Consider the following 16,313-nt stretch of genomic DNA (forward strand, 5'->3'; position numbering starts at 1 on the left):
GTAAGTGCACTCATGTCATGCAATGCCTGCAGAGATCAGAAGAAGCTGTTGGATCCCCTGGAACTGGAGTTACGGATAGTTGTTAGCTGCCATGTAGGTGCTGGGATTCGAACCAGGATCTTCTGAAAGAACAACCAGTGTTCTTAACTGCTGAGCCATCTATCCAGGCCCCAAATTATTTCATTTAAAAAAAATTTTTATTTTTTTTATGTGTACCATGTATTGCCTGCTTGTAAGTGCACCCATGTTGTGCAATGCCCACAGAGGTCAGAAGAGGCTGTTAGATCCCCTGGGACTGGAGTTATGGACCGTTGTTAGCTGCCATGTGGGTGCTGGGATTTGAACCAGGCTCTCCTGCAAGAACAATCAGTGTTCTTAACTGCTGAGCCATCTCTCCAGTCCCAAAATTATTTCATTTTTTTAATAACCTCAAGTGTGTGTGGGGGGTTGAGGCTGGAGAGATGGCTTAGCAGTGAAGATCACTTGCTGTTCTCATAGAGGACCCAGGTTAAGTTCCCAGCACTCACATGATGACTCACAACCATCTGTAACTCCAGTTCTATGGGATCCAACGCTGTTTTCTGGCCTCTGTGGGCCCTGTATACATGTGCCACACTTACATACATGCAGGCAGAACAGTCATACACATAAAACAAAAGTGAATAAAATATTTTTTTACAAAGAACTCCAAGTGGCATGCACCATTCCTGGAGGTACTTAAATCCCAAGTCAATGAATACAGTGGAAAAAACAAGTTCTTATTCTGCCTCTGAATCTCAAAATTCCATTTAATGTAGTGTCCTCATAGATGATGTACTAGATATTAAATGGTAAGAACACATACTACATTTGATCATAGCCAAAGGCCAAGAAGTAATGATGCTCCTCCCATGTTTATATGTGTAATATATGTGAGTGTACAAGTGTAGTGGCATGTGTGTGCATGTGTGTGCGCATGTAAGGAGGCCAGAGATTGATGTTAGGAATCTTCCTCAATTGCTCTCCACATTATTCATTGAGGGAGGGTCTCGCAATTGAATCAAGAGCTCACAGACACAACTAGTCTGGTTAGCCAGCTTGCTCCAGGGATTTCCTCTCTGCCTAGAGCACGCTGGAATTATAGGTGGGTTGCCATGCTCACCCAATATTTACATGGATTTTCATGCTAGTGCAACAGGCACTTTATCCACTGAGCTGTCTCCCCATCCTGAGAATATTTAGGTATTTTCTTCTGTATTATTTTTGAAAAGCTCTATTAATTTTACTTTGAGTGCTTGCCTGCATGTGTGTATGTGCTCCATGTACATGCCTGGTACTTACAGAGGTCAGAAGAGGGCATCGGATCTCCTGAAACTGGAGTTACATATGGTTATGAGCTGCCTAATGTGGGTGCTGGAAACCAAACTTGGGTCCTTTGGAAGAAGAGCAAGTCTTCTTAATGACTGAGCCATTCCTCCAGCTCCACACTGTTAACCAATTTCACAACTACCTTGTTGTGTGACCTTTCCTGGGGAGATGTGGTAAATGTCTGCTTAACCCAGAGAGGGCACCAGTGACAGATCAAAAAGACAATTCCACCCAAATCTTGCTTAGTGAACCAGTGTGTTTACCCAGGTTTCTTAGAGGAGTATGAATGAGGGGTTACCTACAGGGGCATGAACAACTCAAAGACAGCTGCATCATTGAGAAGCTCACCATGGGTGATGAATGACTCCATCTCTGGATCTCCCTGCAGGATTTACAGGCAGGGGCAGTTAAGAAAATCTCTCCTATATGGTCCTACTGTTTATATAACCTTAGGCAGGGGCCTTGTGGGAATCTTTTAAGTTTCAGGAACTTCCTAAGACCTGTGAATTGTTTACTTTTGAGTTTTAACTTCCAGGATGCAATGTTTAATTCAGAGAAAATTAAACATTTTTATTTTATGTGTATGAGTGTATTGCCTGCATGTATGTGAGTGCACCCGTGTCGTGCAACCTGTTTTCAAACAAGTAGCTTCAGATTACATAAAAGAAATGACCTCAGTCTTTTTGTAGCCATGGATATGACTTGCTCTGTTTGTGGGTTTCTAGTCTCTGCTTATTCCGGAAATGCTTAATGCTTGGTTACAAAGCACGGGTCAATTCCTCTTTAATCTTCTAGGTCATTCAGACATTCCTACACTGCATCAGTCTATTTCTTAGGGATCTGATTAAGAATTTGGGTGACAAGCAGCTCTCATCACAAATCTTGTATCTTGCTTGGTCATGAGACAGCTGAGGAAGGATCTAACATCATTTAGATTTCAGAATTTTGGCAAAGCAGGTAGGGAGGGGAGAAGAATCTTTTTAACTCATTTAAAAATATTATTTGTATTCTGGACTGGAGAGATGGCTCAGTGGTTAAGAGCACTGACTGCTTTTGCAGAGGACCTGGGTTTGATTCCCAGTACCCACATGGCAGCTATGAATCGTCCTTAACTCCAGTTCCAGGAGAATCCAAAGCCTTCTTCTGACCTCCATAGCATTGCACGACACAGGGTGCACTCACATACATGCAGGCAATACACTCATACACATAAAATAAAAATAATAAAATATTTTTTAAAAATTATTTGTATTTTATGTGTATGAATATTTTGCCTGCATGTATGTAAGTATACCATGCGTGTGCAGTGTAATGGGAGGCCAGAAAAGGGCATCAGATTCCTCAAAACTGGAGCTGCTATGTGGGTTCTGGTCATCGAACCCAGGTCCTCTGCAAGAGCAGCCAGTACTCTTAACCACTGAACCATCTCTCCAGGCCCAGAAGAATTCTTAAGAGTTCAGTAAGTAGCCAGGCATGGTGGCACATACCTTTAATCCTAGCACTCAGGAGGCAGGCAGATTTCTGTGAGTTCAAGGCCAGCCTGGTCTACATAGTGAGATCCAGGCCAGCTGGGCTACAGGGAGACCCTGTCTCAAAAAGACAAAAAAGTAAAAAAGAGTTCAGTAAGTAAAACTTTCAGAAAATCAGTCACTAATGTGTTTAGGTTAAAAAATAAAATAAAAGCCTGTTCCACAGGTCAACCTAGAGATATCTTGATTTTCTTTCAAAGTCATCATGCTTGGGTGGACCCCTGACTTAAGTGAGAGCTGTCTAGTTCAGCTCAACAATGAGCTGGAAGGTAGGTGGGCTTCTACCTCGGTGGTGATACAAATAGTAATATTAAGAGATGCCTGGATTTCCCCTCCCACCCCCAGGAGCTCTTGGCCGCAGTTCATTGTTATTTTACTATTTTTTTTTTTTTTTTTACATTTCTGAGAAAATGTTATTGGCCTTTTGGATAGAATTTATTTGCCAGGAAGGATGATCCCATCATACTCTGCTGGAATCAGCGCACGGCCTCCTTTTTGCTGATTCTGTGTTTGGCCCCAATGCAGCCTGTCCTGCGCTTCTGGTCTGCGATGCTGAAACCTTGCCTACCCATCACCACGTAGAAGTCCAGGCCCAAGATACCAATGCTTGGGTCATATTTGATGCCCAGATCAATATGTTCCTGGATTCCAAAACCAAAGTTTCCAGTATCGGAGAAGTTATTTTATCGTAACTCATATTCCCGAACCTTCAGACCTTTCTCCACGATTTCTTCTGCTTTGGCCCCACAGACTGTACAGTGAACCACAATCTTTTCATTTTTCCTAATGCCAAAGGACCTGACAGTGTATCGAGCTTTGGAAAACACAGGTGTCTGGCCTGTGAGCTGCTCCAACACCTTGGCTGCCCGGGTCAGTCAGTCTCCACCCTCCCTAACACAGATGTTGAGGCAGAGCTTGCAGATTTGAAGTTCCCACATGGGATTCTCCTTTTCACCTTGATCCTGCACCATGATGGAGAACAGGAAGAGCTCATTGTCATTATTTAAATTAGATGATAAATAATAAGTTATCCTGTTAGGCATCCTGTTAAGTGTTTTGTCTTGTCGCATTTAATACTCCAAAAAACTGTAACTATTATTATTGTCATCTTACAAATGAGGAGTATAAGGCTTAGTAAAAATGAGTAATTGGCTTAACCCCAGTGGTCGCATCAGAGGGTGACTTGAGGGAGTATGTCTGTCCCATCTGAGTTTTTAGTAGCCTCATCCAAGCCATCTTATATAAGAAACCTCAACAATAACCCCATTCCCTTGTTGGACATCTGATGGCAAGATGGGTTAGCAGCAGCTCTGGAGTCACCTGTGAAACTGGCCAGGGTTCCTGAGCTTGGGGCACGTGCTCTACTGCCACAGTTTGATGCAGAAATGCAGGCTGAGCACGTGCCAGCAGTGTTTCCATGAGTACTCAGGAGGACACAGGCTTCATTAAGTTAGACTAAGTGACCTCCCTTAAATGGATTACTCAAGAAAAGAGTTCATGCTAGCACTTTGTACATGCAAATAAAAAAAAATCTAAAAGTCTTAAAAATAATAGTGATAGGGGTTGGAGAGATGGCTCAGTGGTTAATAGCATTGACTTCTCTTGCAGAGGACCCGGGTTTGATTTCCAGCACTCACATGGCAGCTAATCGTTTATAACTCCAGTTTCGGGGGGATCTGACGCCTTTGTCTGACCTCTGTGGTATTGCATGACATGGGTACACTTACACATACACATAAAATAAAAATAAAAGTAATAAAAAAATAGTGATGCCAGGTGTGGTGGCACACACCTGTAGACCCAGCACTTGGGAGGCAGAAGCAGGCGAATCTCTGTGAGTTCAAGGCTGGCCTGGTCTACATAGTGAGTTCCCAGGCAGCTGGGGCTACAGGGAGACCCTGCTTCAAAAAGAAAAAGAAAAAATAGTGATAATGGTGGTCTTTGATCTTGACAGTATCTGGTCACTCTGACCATGTGAATAAAATCATAATGGCAGGACCCATAAGATGGTCAGTGGGTAAAAGTGCTTGCTGTGCAAGTCTGATGACCTGAGTTCAATCCCTGGAGCCCACAGTGGAAGGAGAATACCTGAAGGTTGTCCTCTGACCTCCATATGTGTGCTGTGATACACACATACACACACACACACCACACAAGTAAATAGATTTAAAAAATCATAATAGAAATAAATGTCCTTAACTAACATGTGCTTACCTCAGACATGCTGATCTTGTCAGTTGTCTCTGTAACAAAATTTTTGAGAAAACACCTTAAAGAAGGGGGAATTTATTTTGGCTCATGGTTTCAGTTCATGATCACTTGGCTCTGTTGCTCCTGGGCCTGAGTAAGGGTGGTGAGGCAGAACACCTTGGCAGGGACCATGTGGTAGAGCAAAGTAACTGACCTTATGGTGGGCTGGAGGTGAATAAAGACAGTCGCAGTGTCCAGGGGCAAGAAATACCCTTTCAAATCATGCTCACAGCAACTGACTTCCTCCAATCAGGCTTTGTCTTCCAGTTTCCACCATCTCCCAACCATGACTCAGTCAATGCAGTAGTCCACTGGGTTGGTCATTAAACATAGTGATTAGGTCCTCATGATCCAAACACCTCCCACAAGTCTATCAGATGGCAACCAAGTTGTTACCACAAGCCTTTGGGGGACATTTTTTGATTCAAGCCATAACATGATCAAAGTTCTTAATGTTAACTCATTTGATTTTGATAACAATTCTTTAAAAAAAATACTATTATGGTAATTTAAGATGAAGAAACTGAGGGATATTGGCTTCCTCCCATAACTTGTAAATGGCAGTTAAACAAATATTACACCTTAAATAACACAAAGTGCTCACCAGGAAAACCCAGCTTCAAGGCAAGTTGCCCAGTCTTTTCCAACCAGCCTGCAAGCCTTTAAATGTCTTTTTCTAAAGGAACTCTCAATCACCAGGGGTTTACCATTTCATGGGCAGTGGGTGGTAAAGCCTGAGTTCCCACTGGGTTGTTCTGACTGAAGCTGGGATTTTTTTTTTTTTTTTGAGACAGGGTTTCTCTGTGGCTCCAGCTGGCCTGGAACTTGCTATGCGGTCCAGGCTGGCCTACACTGAGATCTGCCTGCCTCTGGCTCCTGAGTGTTGGGATTAAAGGCATGTGCCACCAAACTGGGCTGAAGCAGGCAGGGATCTTTACTACTGTTTTGTTCCATTTTTAGGAGCTTGAGTTCAAAGGCCTAGGCAGTGACTGGTTGCAAATGACCTTAGACATCATTTTACTTGGGGTTTCTCAATCTCTTAACCATTGGCATTCTGGTTTGGATAACTTTCTTGAGTGGACTGTCTTGTGCATGGTAAGATTTTGAGCAATATTCCTGGCCTCTACTCGATAGATGCCAGCGGCAACCTAACATGCTAAATGACATACAAGCGACGGGGTTTGTTGACAGGGTACAAATCTACCCATGGTTGAGCACCACGGACCCAAACCATCCTTTTACAGATATTGCAAGAGAAAGTAACACTTTTCAAGTAGTAAGCAAAAGGTGTAAGTGTAACATCACTTCAGTCCTTCATAATGTGCAGGTCACAGTGTGGAATCTATGAGAGGCAGATTCGGTTGCTGCCATTTACAGTCTGGTAGGGTAAAATCTATCCCACAGACCTAACTGCACGAAGCTGATAAGCAAAGTGCTACGCAGGCAGCAAGGTTTAGCAAAGAAAAGGGAAGGCAGGATCTAGATCCACCACATTTTTCTGCTCCAGGGCTTGACCAAATTTAGGTTTCATCCGTAGAATGGAAATCATGGTCTCTATTATCAAACCCCAAAAGGAGTGTGGGAATGCACTGTGCAAACTGTAGCTCTGTTAGAAATATCAGGAACTAAGATCATCAGGGATGGGATCGTTACTCCCGTAGTAAAAGTTTTCAGAAGGGTGGATTCATTCCCCGACCTCGTTCCTGAACTACGTTCCTGGGCGGGAAGAAATGGGCAAATAGCCCTTCTCTCCCAGAGCGCCACAGCTTTCCAAATCCCAGGGAGCCAGACAGGCGAGGTGAGGTCACAACGTTTCACAACGACCCCTTAAGCCTGAGCTGGGTTCTGGCCGGCCCCTCAAGCTCCGCCTGCCCTAGAAGGGGCGGACCCCGCCCCTCGTGCTCGCCCGCCGCACCGCTTCGGGCTCCCAGAACATCCCGGAGATTCCCGAGCTTTTCCGATCCCTTCCCGACCTCCACGGGCAGCCGCCGTGGAGGCGGCGGAGATTGCCGAGGGGCTTGGCCCTGCCCCCTCCACGGGTTCGGCCCCCGCCGCCGCTTCCCCCTCGCCACAGCCTCCAGCGCGGGCGGGCCCGAGTCCCACATCCCGGTCCCTCCTTCCCTCCTTTCTCTCTCCCCGCCTTCCCGGCTGCCACTGTGGCGGGACGGAGGATCCCGGCCAGTCAGCGCGCTCTGCTCTCGCGCTCCTCCTCCCAAATAAACAGCCCTCCCCGCTCCCGGAGCCTGCACCACCCCCTTCCTCCCGCGGCCGGCGAGTGGGGAGGGAGCCAGCGCACGACGCGAGCCACGACGACTCCGGCAGGCAGTGCGTAAGGCGGACCGGGCTGGAGCAGCGGGCGGCCGGCCAACGGGACCAGCAACCTCGACCCCGCGAGCGGTGAGCAGTGGCCGCGCCAAGTCGGGCTCCGGGCCGGCGCGCACGCACGCACGCACTCGGGGGGCGGGGCCGGGGCCGGCGCGCGCCCGCCTGTCGCGACAGTCGGCGCCGAGGCCCAGGGGGAGGTGGCCTGTCGCGGGCAGCCCGGCTCCCGGAGGCGAAGGGGGCACTGGCGGATGGCGGAAGGCGGCCAGCCGCAGCAGCCGCCGCCTCAGCTCGGGCCCGGCGCCGCTGCCCGGGGCATGAAGCGCGAGTCGGAGCTGGAGCTGCCGGTGCCCGCAGCGGGAGGAGACGGCGGCGACCCCGGCCTGAGCAAGCGGCCGCGCACCGAGGAGGCGGCGGCGGACGGCGGCGGGATGCAGGTGACCGCGCGGGACGGGTGCCGAGTGGCCGCGGGCCGCGGGCGGGCGGGGAACGCGAGGGCCTGGGGGCCGGGTGGGATGAGGAGCCAGAGGGAAGTAGGGAGGGAGAGAGGGAGGGTCGCGGCCTGGCTGGAGCCGGGGGAGCCGGGCTGATCCCCGCACCCCGAAACAGCGCGCGGGAATGGGATTTGTGGGGGATCGGATGGGCTCGGGATGCAGTCCATTTCTTCAGCCGTTCCTCAGTTTCTCGAGAAGTGGGGGCATCCTGGGTCTGTTGCTCCCGGGGAGAGCTGTTAGGCCCAGTCGAGCGCGAAGGGACCAGGTGGAAAAGCCTCAAGAAGAAAGGGAAAACCCTTTGGTCTACCCTAAGCGCTGCCTGGGATGGGGTAGGGGAGCAGCAAGTGAAAGAGTTTTGAAAACCCAGCAAACTCCTGGAGAGAGCCCAAAGGGGATGTGGCTTGGGTTGTGGGTTAAATCAGTTGCACAGGGCGTGTGAGAAGTACGCGGAGTTTAGTAGTGTGGGGACACCGTGATTAAATTTTTGGAGCATGTTAATGAGTTTGAAGAGAGACACTGGGTATATCCCTCCTGCACTTTGCCAGTTGCGACCTACACCGCCAAGACACGGGAATAGCTCTTTAATAACCTGGGGTACAAAAGAAAATTTATAGGGCTATTAGAAGACTGGTTTCTGAGTTGTGGCCTCTAGGGTGAGCTGGCTGATGATAACGGGGGATGGGAAAAGATATTGATGATATCAGTTGCTACTTAGTTTGAGGAAGGGCTTGAATCCTTTGTAGACTTTAGGATTTGGTCTCTATAAAGAAAATATTTGCTTTGAAATGGTGAGGCTCACTCAGCAACAGTGGGATGCTAATTCTTTTAGAACCATAGAATGTTAGAGATGGAAGGGATCAGACACCATCATCTTTTCCAGTGGTTCTTAACCTAACAGACTTGCAGGAGTCTTTGTGTGTACTTTTTGGTGAAGAAGAGTCAGTAATTTCCATCTTTTTTTGGGGGGAGGGCGTGTTCAAGTTCCAGCATGTTTTAATCGCCTCATTTTTATAGATAGTGAATCAGAAGTCCAGGAAAGGCTAGTGACTTGCCACACACTTACCTGGCTGTAAAACTAGGGCCAGGAACCTGGTCTTCCCAATTCCTATTCCTGTGCTCTCTCCATTACACCGCTTGGAAGTCTCTGCAGTGCCAGAAGACTTCCTGTGCTCTGCTGCCTGCGTTTCAAGGTTCTGTCTGACTTCCTGTGGCAGAGAAGGAGCTGTGCTTAAGCTTGGCATGTTGGTTGTGTGCCTCTTGTCTCCTTTGCAGAATCCACCATTACCTCTGTTGGTTTGGGTAAAAGTGACTCTCAGGGTGTTTATTTTTGAATTCTTTTGACTGTTTTTATTTCCATTAGAAGAACTCTGTCAGGCAGGATTGTGAGAATTAAAAGCTCAGGGCCAAAGAAAAGCAGGGAGGCTCCAGGCCAGGCGTGTTAGCACTGAATGGTAAAAGAGGGTCCACAGGGTGGAGACGCTGGTGGGCATGTTGCACCTGGTGTGTGCATATATCTTCATGTGGGCATATGGATTTATTTATTTTTTTCATCGGTCAGAGTTAATAATGAGATCTGTTTTCCCTTCCTTCTGCCTGAGACCTATTATTTGCTGGCTGCCTTCAGATTGGCTAAGGATAGTGATACTTGGAAATGGAGCAGCATACAGGGACTTCAGGATGTGCAGAGGAAGGAGTGAATAGGTCCTTTGGGTACAATTGAATAACTTATTCGCTATCCTTAGAGAATTTTTTACTCTGTATATTTATGGCTATTCTTTTTTTTCCACTTGCACATTACATTCTCATTAGGGTAGTTAAAAAAAAAATTTTTTTTTGACAAGAGTTTCATGTAGCCCAGGTTGGCTTTGAACTCACTGTGGTAGCTGAGGGTAACTTTGAACTCTGACCATCCTGTACTTCCCTCCCCAGTAGATCCCTGAGATTACAGGTATGCACCACCATGCCCAGCTCATAATTGTAGTTCTGCTACACAATGTCACATAGGTATTAATATCATCATTGATTTAGCCCCCGGGGAAAACCCATGTTTTGGGATCTGTGTTTCCTTATTTAGGAAAGCGTGTGCACAGAGTGATTTCTAGGTTATTTTCTTAAACATATAAGCAAGTTCATTTTCCTAACCATGCATATGGCTTGGGTAGGGAGACATGAATGAAGAATTAAAAACAACCAAAATGACCCTGTGTGTATATGTAATATTCATTTATTCACATAATTAATGTTTATTGAGCAGCTGGGATGCACTGGGTGCTGTATAGCCCTCTGGGATCTATAGTAGTGAGCAAAGAAATCCCTCCTCTCCTGAAACTTAATATACCAGTGGCAGAGAGACCAACAATTTTTGTTAGGTAGTGAGACAATAAAGCAGGGAGCTGGATAGAGAATCCTGAGATGGTCCAAAGCGCTTTGTATGGGTGACCTTTGAAGTGAGGATGTGGGCCATTCAGAGGTTTTAGGGAAGAGGATTCAGGCCATTTGGTGGTTTTAGGGAAGAGGAACCCAGAGCTCGGATGTTTAGGAGAGAGCCTGTTGTGCTGGACTGGAGACGGTGCCATGGGAGCAGAAGTAGGATGGCTGTCCTCAGGAGGTAGTGTCAGCAGTTTAGAAGTGCCTGGAGGCCCCATAGAGATATCATCACACCATCTTTTTAGTATATGGATTAAAATTAAAACGTTTTTTCTTCTGTCTGAACACAGATGGAGTTTTCCTGATGTCTCAGTCCCCCAGGGTTTCCCTGCCAGCATAGTTATATTAGTGAGACTCTGCTCTGGCTTGCTGGTGTAGTCATACTTATTTATGCCACATCTTTTATTATTCATAGTGACTTTGTTTTTATTTCCTTTGTAAGACTGTAAGCTTCCAAAAGGGAGGAACTGCATTTCCTTTGTGTTTATCCTTCATAGTACCTGGGTTTATGATAAGTGCTCAGTGCCTATTAAATTAAAGTTGAAATTAACTATTTACAAGTAGTCTAGGGATTAAAGAAAATCATGGGATTCTGGAGTATCTTCACAAACCTCCACTACCTTCCAGTGCAAAGGATTAATTCCTTTTTATAGAATACAATTGTATACTGGGTGAATTTCCCAAGTGTACTTACTAAATGGAATTGCATCTCTTAAGTTTTAGATTTCCAAGCCTGAGTCTTGTTGGGTTATAACCGCTAAGCTTTTGGAGTGAATCATTATTTCCTAGAGTGGAGTCCTAGGGGTTCCAGAGAGTCTGTGGACTTAGGTTTATAGGTCTTAGGCCCAGAAGGAACCTAGGGGAGAAAGGAAGGCTTGGTACTTCCTAGGACAGCACACAGAAGCCCCGGAAGGAGTGAAAAAGTGGGGAAACCTGGAGTTGGAAGAGGCGGAGTCAGGTTGAAAATTGAAACCCGGGTTGAGAAATGTAGTTATTACGGAAGGAACTTGGAAAACAGTTACTCTAATGTGGTGGAAAGCTGATTGTGTAGCAGGTGTAGCTACTAGGCAGTGATTTGACTTTAAACGAGTCTGATATGTATGAAATTTAGGTTCTACTAAATATGCTGAGGGAAGAGTTCTTTTGGTCTGCCTTTCTAGTGAATGCAAATGCTTTGATTACCAAAAATTGTGTTCTTTGGCAACTTTCTAGGACCTTGGCTGTTGTATAAGGTAAGACACATCCTAATTATTAGAACTTTCAGCAAAATTCTTTATGGCAGTGAAAAGTTGGTATGTGATGATTATGTGGCCTACTAACTGCTTTGACCATAGTCTTCAATTAAGGAGTTGAATGAGTTCAGCAGGACTTCTGTGTGTAGGTACTGGGGATGGAGCCTAGAGCCTCTCGCATACTTGGTAAATGCTCTACCACTGAACTACATCTCTAGTCCATGAGTTTTTCTCCCTGTCCCCGCTTTCTTTTTGCAGCAGTAGAGCTCAAACACAGGGTTTTAAGCATGCTAGGCAAGCACTCTACTGTTGAGCTATAGCCCCAACCTTTGTTTTACTCTGTATTTTGAGAGTGTCTCAGTACTTTGCCCAGGTTGGCCTTGAACTCACTGAAGCCTAGGCAGACTTGTGATCCTCCTGCCTTAGCCTCCCGAGTAGCCAGGATTACAGGCCTTTGCCATCAGGTCTAGATCCTCACTTGTTCTTAGTGAGTCTAGTTGGAGAGAGACTTCCTGATCACAGGGAAGGGCTTCCCAGGAGCCTGTGTGTGTGTAAGTGCTGTATCTAGAAGTCGTTCATCTTCCCATTGCTCATTTCTGGGTTGATTTCCTTCTGGGTGGGTATCTCTTTGGATCCTCATTTCGGTTTTTGGTTCAGAAACTTGGCATGGGTGCTGCTCTGTGAAGTCATACAAGTAATGTGCTTTCCGTGCAAGTCATTTTATGGGTAGTGAATATCTCACTAAAATGACTGAAGCTTCATTTCTACCTGCCTCTATCTTCTCAGACTCCACTAATACCATTGACTGGGTGGCTTAAATAACAGACATTTATATCTCACAATTATAGAGGCTGAAACGCCCAAGATCAGGGTGTCAGCAGGTTTGGGTCCTGGTGAGAGGCCACTTCGTGGTTTGGAAATCATGTCTTCTGACTGTCTGCTCAGGTGGTCCTTTCCTCAGTGCATCAAGGGTACTTATCTCCATGGCCCACCCTCATGATCTCATCTGGTCCTAATACCTTCCAAGATCACACCCCGTATGCTGTCACATTGGGATTTAGGGCTTCCACATGAATTTTGGAAGGACACAGCATTCAGATGGAGACAGTGAGGTATAGGGAAACATCACTGATTTTTTTTTTTTTTTTCTTCCCCTCCCCTTCATGTCTAACTTGGAAGCCTGGGAATGTAAAACGGGATCTATTTGAGAAGGAAAAGATGTGACTTGACAGGAGAATTGATCTCTGTGCTTGGGCTGAGCTGTGTCTCAGTTCGCTCCCGTCTTGTAGCCACCTTGTCATTCTTTTCTCTGTCACACTGACATGTGAACATAACAGAAGCTAACTAGAGGTTTAACTTTCATTTTGTTATAAAACAGACTGGTGCAGACAGGCCTTGAGATTACAAGGACCGCGGACAAAGAAATCCAGTATCCGACCTAGTGTAAACACAAATGTTGCTGGTGAATCTAGTTTGACATCTCTCAGGCCTTCAGGTGGCTGTTGGGCTTTAATAACTTGCAGAAACAATACAACCAGTTTAGTGAGTAGATTTGTTTGAATTTTTGTTGTATGTTTGTAAGCACAATGTAAACGTCTCTATTCTGGGGCATATGTAAGCTTCCTGTAGAGATGGGAGGAAAGAGCCACAGAGAAGACGGAAGAGGAGATGGCAGTCACAGCATGAGCAGCCAGATGGAGCGGGGCATGGCGTGTGCGAGTGCATGTGGTGTTTTAGGTGGCCCCCAAGACTATTGAGTTTCTTATTCTTCTCCTCTATAACCCCAGTACCAGCAGGCAGCTTACATGGCTAAGGTTTCACTATCTAATCCATCACAGATCAGTTTGAATAAACCCATTGGCTGGCGCTGATCTAGTTAGGAGGGTAGTGCAAAGCTGCTTGAGCCAGGATTGGGACAAATCGGATCAGAACTGCCATGTGAATTCTAGACATATTTCTGTAATTTGGGTTAGCAAAATGGTTTTGGAAATCAACAAAGAGAGTGAGGGAGCAGTTGGTCTTTTTTCCCCCTCAAACATTATCTTAGGGACCCTGAGGGGAGTATATAGGGAGGGTATATTTCTCTGGAGTATAGCCAACTTACTTTGATTATTTGAGCCTGAACATTTAAAAAAAAATTTATTTTTGTTTATGTGTATCTGTGTGGATAAGTATGTACATGTGAGTGCAGGTGCCTAGAGAGGCATCAGATTTGCCCGGAGCTAGAGTTACAGGTGGTTGTGCATTACCTGTGTAGGTACTAGGAACTCAACTCAGGTCCTCTGCAAGAGAAGTATGTGCTTTTAACCACTAATCCATCTCCCCAGCCCAAACCTGAACATTTTTTATCATTTTCTGGAGTGACTTTTTTTTTCTTTTTTTAAAAAAAATTTTATGTGTATGAGTGTTATGCCTGCATGTAGGTAAGTGCACCCATGTCCTGCAATGCTCAAGGAGGACAGAAGAGGCTGTTGGATCTCCTGGAACTGGAGTTATGGACAGCTGTTAGCTGCCATGTGGGTGTTGGGATTTGAACCTAGGTCTTCTACAAGAACAGCCAGTGTTCTTAACTGCTGAGCCATCTCTCCAGCCCCTGGAGTGACCTTTTTAATAGCATTTGGAGGTTCCATTTACTATCACCTAGTTGTGACTGACCTAAGTGTTCTCTCTCTCTCTCTCGTTTTTTTTTAATATTTAATATTTTTATGTGTATGAGTGTATTGCCTGCATGTATGTGAGTACACCCGTGTTGTGTAATGCTGCGGAGGTCAGAAGAGGGCTTTAGATTCCCTTGGAACTGGAGTTAAGGACGGTTCGTAGCCACCATGTGAGTGCTGAGAATCGAACCTGAGTTCTCTGCAAGAGCAGTCAGTGCTCTTAACCATTGAGCCATCTCTCCAGCCCCACCTCTCCTTTTTTAAAAGGGAGACACGGTTCCCGTACCAACCTTGTCATGTAAACATTTGTTACCCATATGTACTTTACATATGGTGTGGTAAAGAAATACCACTCAGTGTTTCCCATGTCCTGGCTTCTCTACTTACAAACTTTGGCAAGGCACTGAGTTCTTGTGTGCATATCTGTGAACTGGGAGAATCAGTGCTTACTCTTATGAGTTATTACAGTGAATAACTGAGATTATTTAAAGTGCCTGTCAGTGCTGTTTATTCCTGGCTCTCTTTATATCCTGCTGTATGGCACTCAATAAGTTCCTGCTTACTGCTTGATCAGCATGGAGTGGTTAATGTGCTTCCGATTGATTAAGTGCCAGAGTTGGGGGCTATTAGAGATGAGAGGTGTGTTAAAACTAGGAAACCTCATTTGCTTGATATCTAGGGGAGGAGAATGAACTCAGTCGTTGAGGCCTCTAGTGAGGGGATAGGGAAACTTCATTTTTTCTCTTTTCCTTTTCTTTATTTTTGCTTCCTTCCCTCCCTCCCTTCCTTCCTTCCTTTTTTTCTTTCTACATACATCACTATGTAGCCCTGGCTGTCCTGGAACTCCTTATTGGCTTCAAACTCGGAGGTCTGCCTGCCTCTTCTTCCTGCATGCTGGGATTAAAGGCGCACACCAGCTCATCTGGAAACTTCATTCTTCATTCTTTGCAAGAGGTGAAGACTACTGAAATATCTTGGTCCTTGCATGGGACATGCACCTATTTCATAGAATCCAGGGGAGCCTGCTTGGGAGGGTTGGTGCTGTCATCTAGAGTAGCTGGGATGCAGGAGCAGTGAAAATGGGTTTTAAAATTTTAAAGTTTGTTGGATGGCTGTATTGCATTAAGTAGATAGCATTTTCTGTTAACACTTAGGTTTGTGAAAATGGAGCACGGCTATCTCTGTTTTCTCTGTGTCTTCAAACCGCCCTCTAGAGTGATCTCTCTGAAAGTGATCTGCCTTTGCTCTGTTTAAAATCTGAAAACTGGTGTTTGTCCTCAGGATAAAGTCCATTCTCTTGTGTGGCCTACAATGTCCTCCTGGTCTGATACTGTCCACATTTCCAGCCCCATCTGTCTCTGCACTCCATCTCCATGTCCATGTCCAGACTTGCAGTTTCTGAGCACTCTGCCTGCTTTGTTTTCTGCTCTTCCCCAAATTCCTGCCTCATCTCTCTTTTGTCCCCCTTAACACCTTTTATTGGTAAGGGCCAATCTTCATAGGCCTGCTCTGAACGCTCATTTCTTTTGGATGGCCTTCCTGACTTCTACCACACTCCTGCTGTTTTCAAAGACATGTCCATAGCTATTAGAGCATTTTTTTTCTTTTTCTTTTTCATGTATGCATATGTGTGTGCTCTGCATGCGTGTATATAGGATCATTTGTGTGTATGTGTGTGTGTGTGTGTGTGTGTGTATGTGTGTGTGTTCTCTTTCTCCATGGCTGTCTATGGCACAGATTGAGGCAGGACTTCTTGTTTGCGTGTATGTGTGTGTGTGTGTGTGTTCGTGTGTTCTCTTTCTCCATGGCTGTCTGTGGCACAGATTGAGGCAGGACTTCTTGCTTGCCTTTTGTGCTGGGCTAACTAGCTTGGGGGTGGGATTGAAGAAGGATCTGGGATTACTGGCAGGCCACCACGCCCACCTGGCATTGATGTAGGTTCTGGGGATCTGAACTAAGTCCTCACACTTGCAAGGCAAGCTTTACCCACTGAGCCATCTGCCAAGCCTTTCTACTCTTAACATTTGATCAAATGTCTGCCCCCCCCCCCCCCCC

The 16,313-nt window shown here is 45.9% G+C and overlaps 1 protein-coding gene, 1 non-coding gene and 1 pseudogene across 21 annotated transcripts in view; 1 reads left to right on the forward strand and 2 right to left on the reverse strand.

Moving 5' to 3' along the window:
• Positions 1 to 691: 691 nt before the first annotated feature.
• LOC115072050 lies at positions 692 to 878 on the reverse strand. The gene has a single exon (XR_003851110.1). It is a non-coding gene; the product is annotated as a U2 spliceosomal RNA (small nuclear RNA).
• Positions 879 to 3,311: 2,433 nt separating this feature from the next.
• On the reverse strand, positions 3,312 to 3,847 carry LOC103742100 (annotated as a pseudogene).
• Positions 3,848 to 7,243: 3,396 nt separating this feature from the next.
• Rbfox2 (RNA binding fox-1 homolog 2) overlaps positions 7,244 to 16,313 on the forward strand; it is a 288,997-nt gene continuing 279,927 nt past the window's right edge. For 3 of the 20 annotated variants that reach the window (XR_003851089.1, XM_008843076.2, XM_029568327.1), the window contains exon 1: positions 7,258 to 7,885. Coding sequence is in view for 18 of the 20 variants with exons in the window: in XM_008843076.2 (XP_008841298.1) it covers positions 7,700 to 7,885 (186 nt within the window). In the remaining 2 variants the exon portion in view is untranslated. Of the gene's footprint in view, positions 7,886 to 16,313 lie in introns of all 20 variants that reach the window. The other 17 variants (XR_003851088.1, XM_008843075.2, XM_008843080.2 and 14 more) reach the window with 14 other exon arrangements.

The sequence above is a fragment of the Nannospalax galili genome, unplaced genomic scaffold, assembly GCF_000622305.1.
Source record: "Nannospalax galili isolate Female #2095 unplaced genomic scaffold, S.galili_v1.0 scaffold39, whole genome shotgun sequence".
NCBI lineage: Eukaryota > Metazoa > Chordata > Mammalia > Rodentia > Spalacidae > Nannospalax > Nannospalax galili.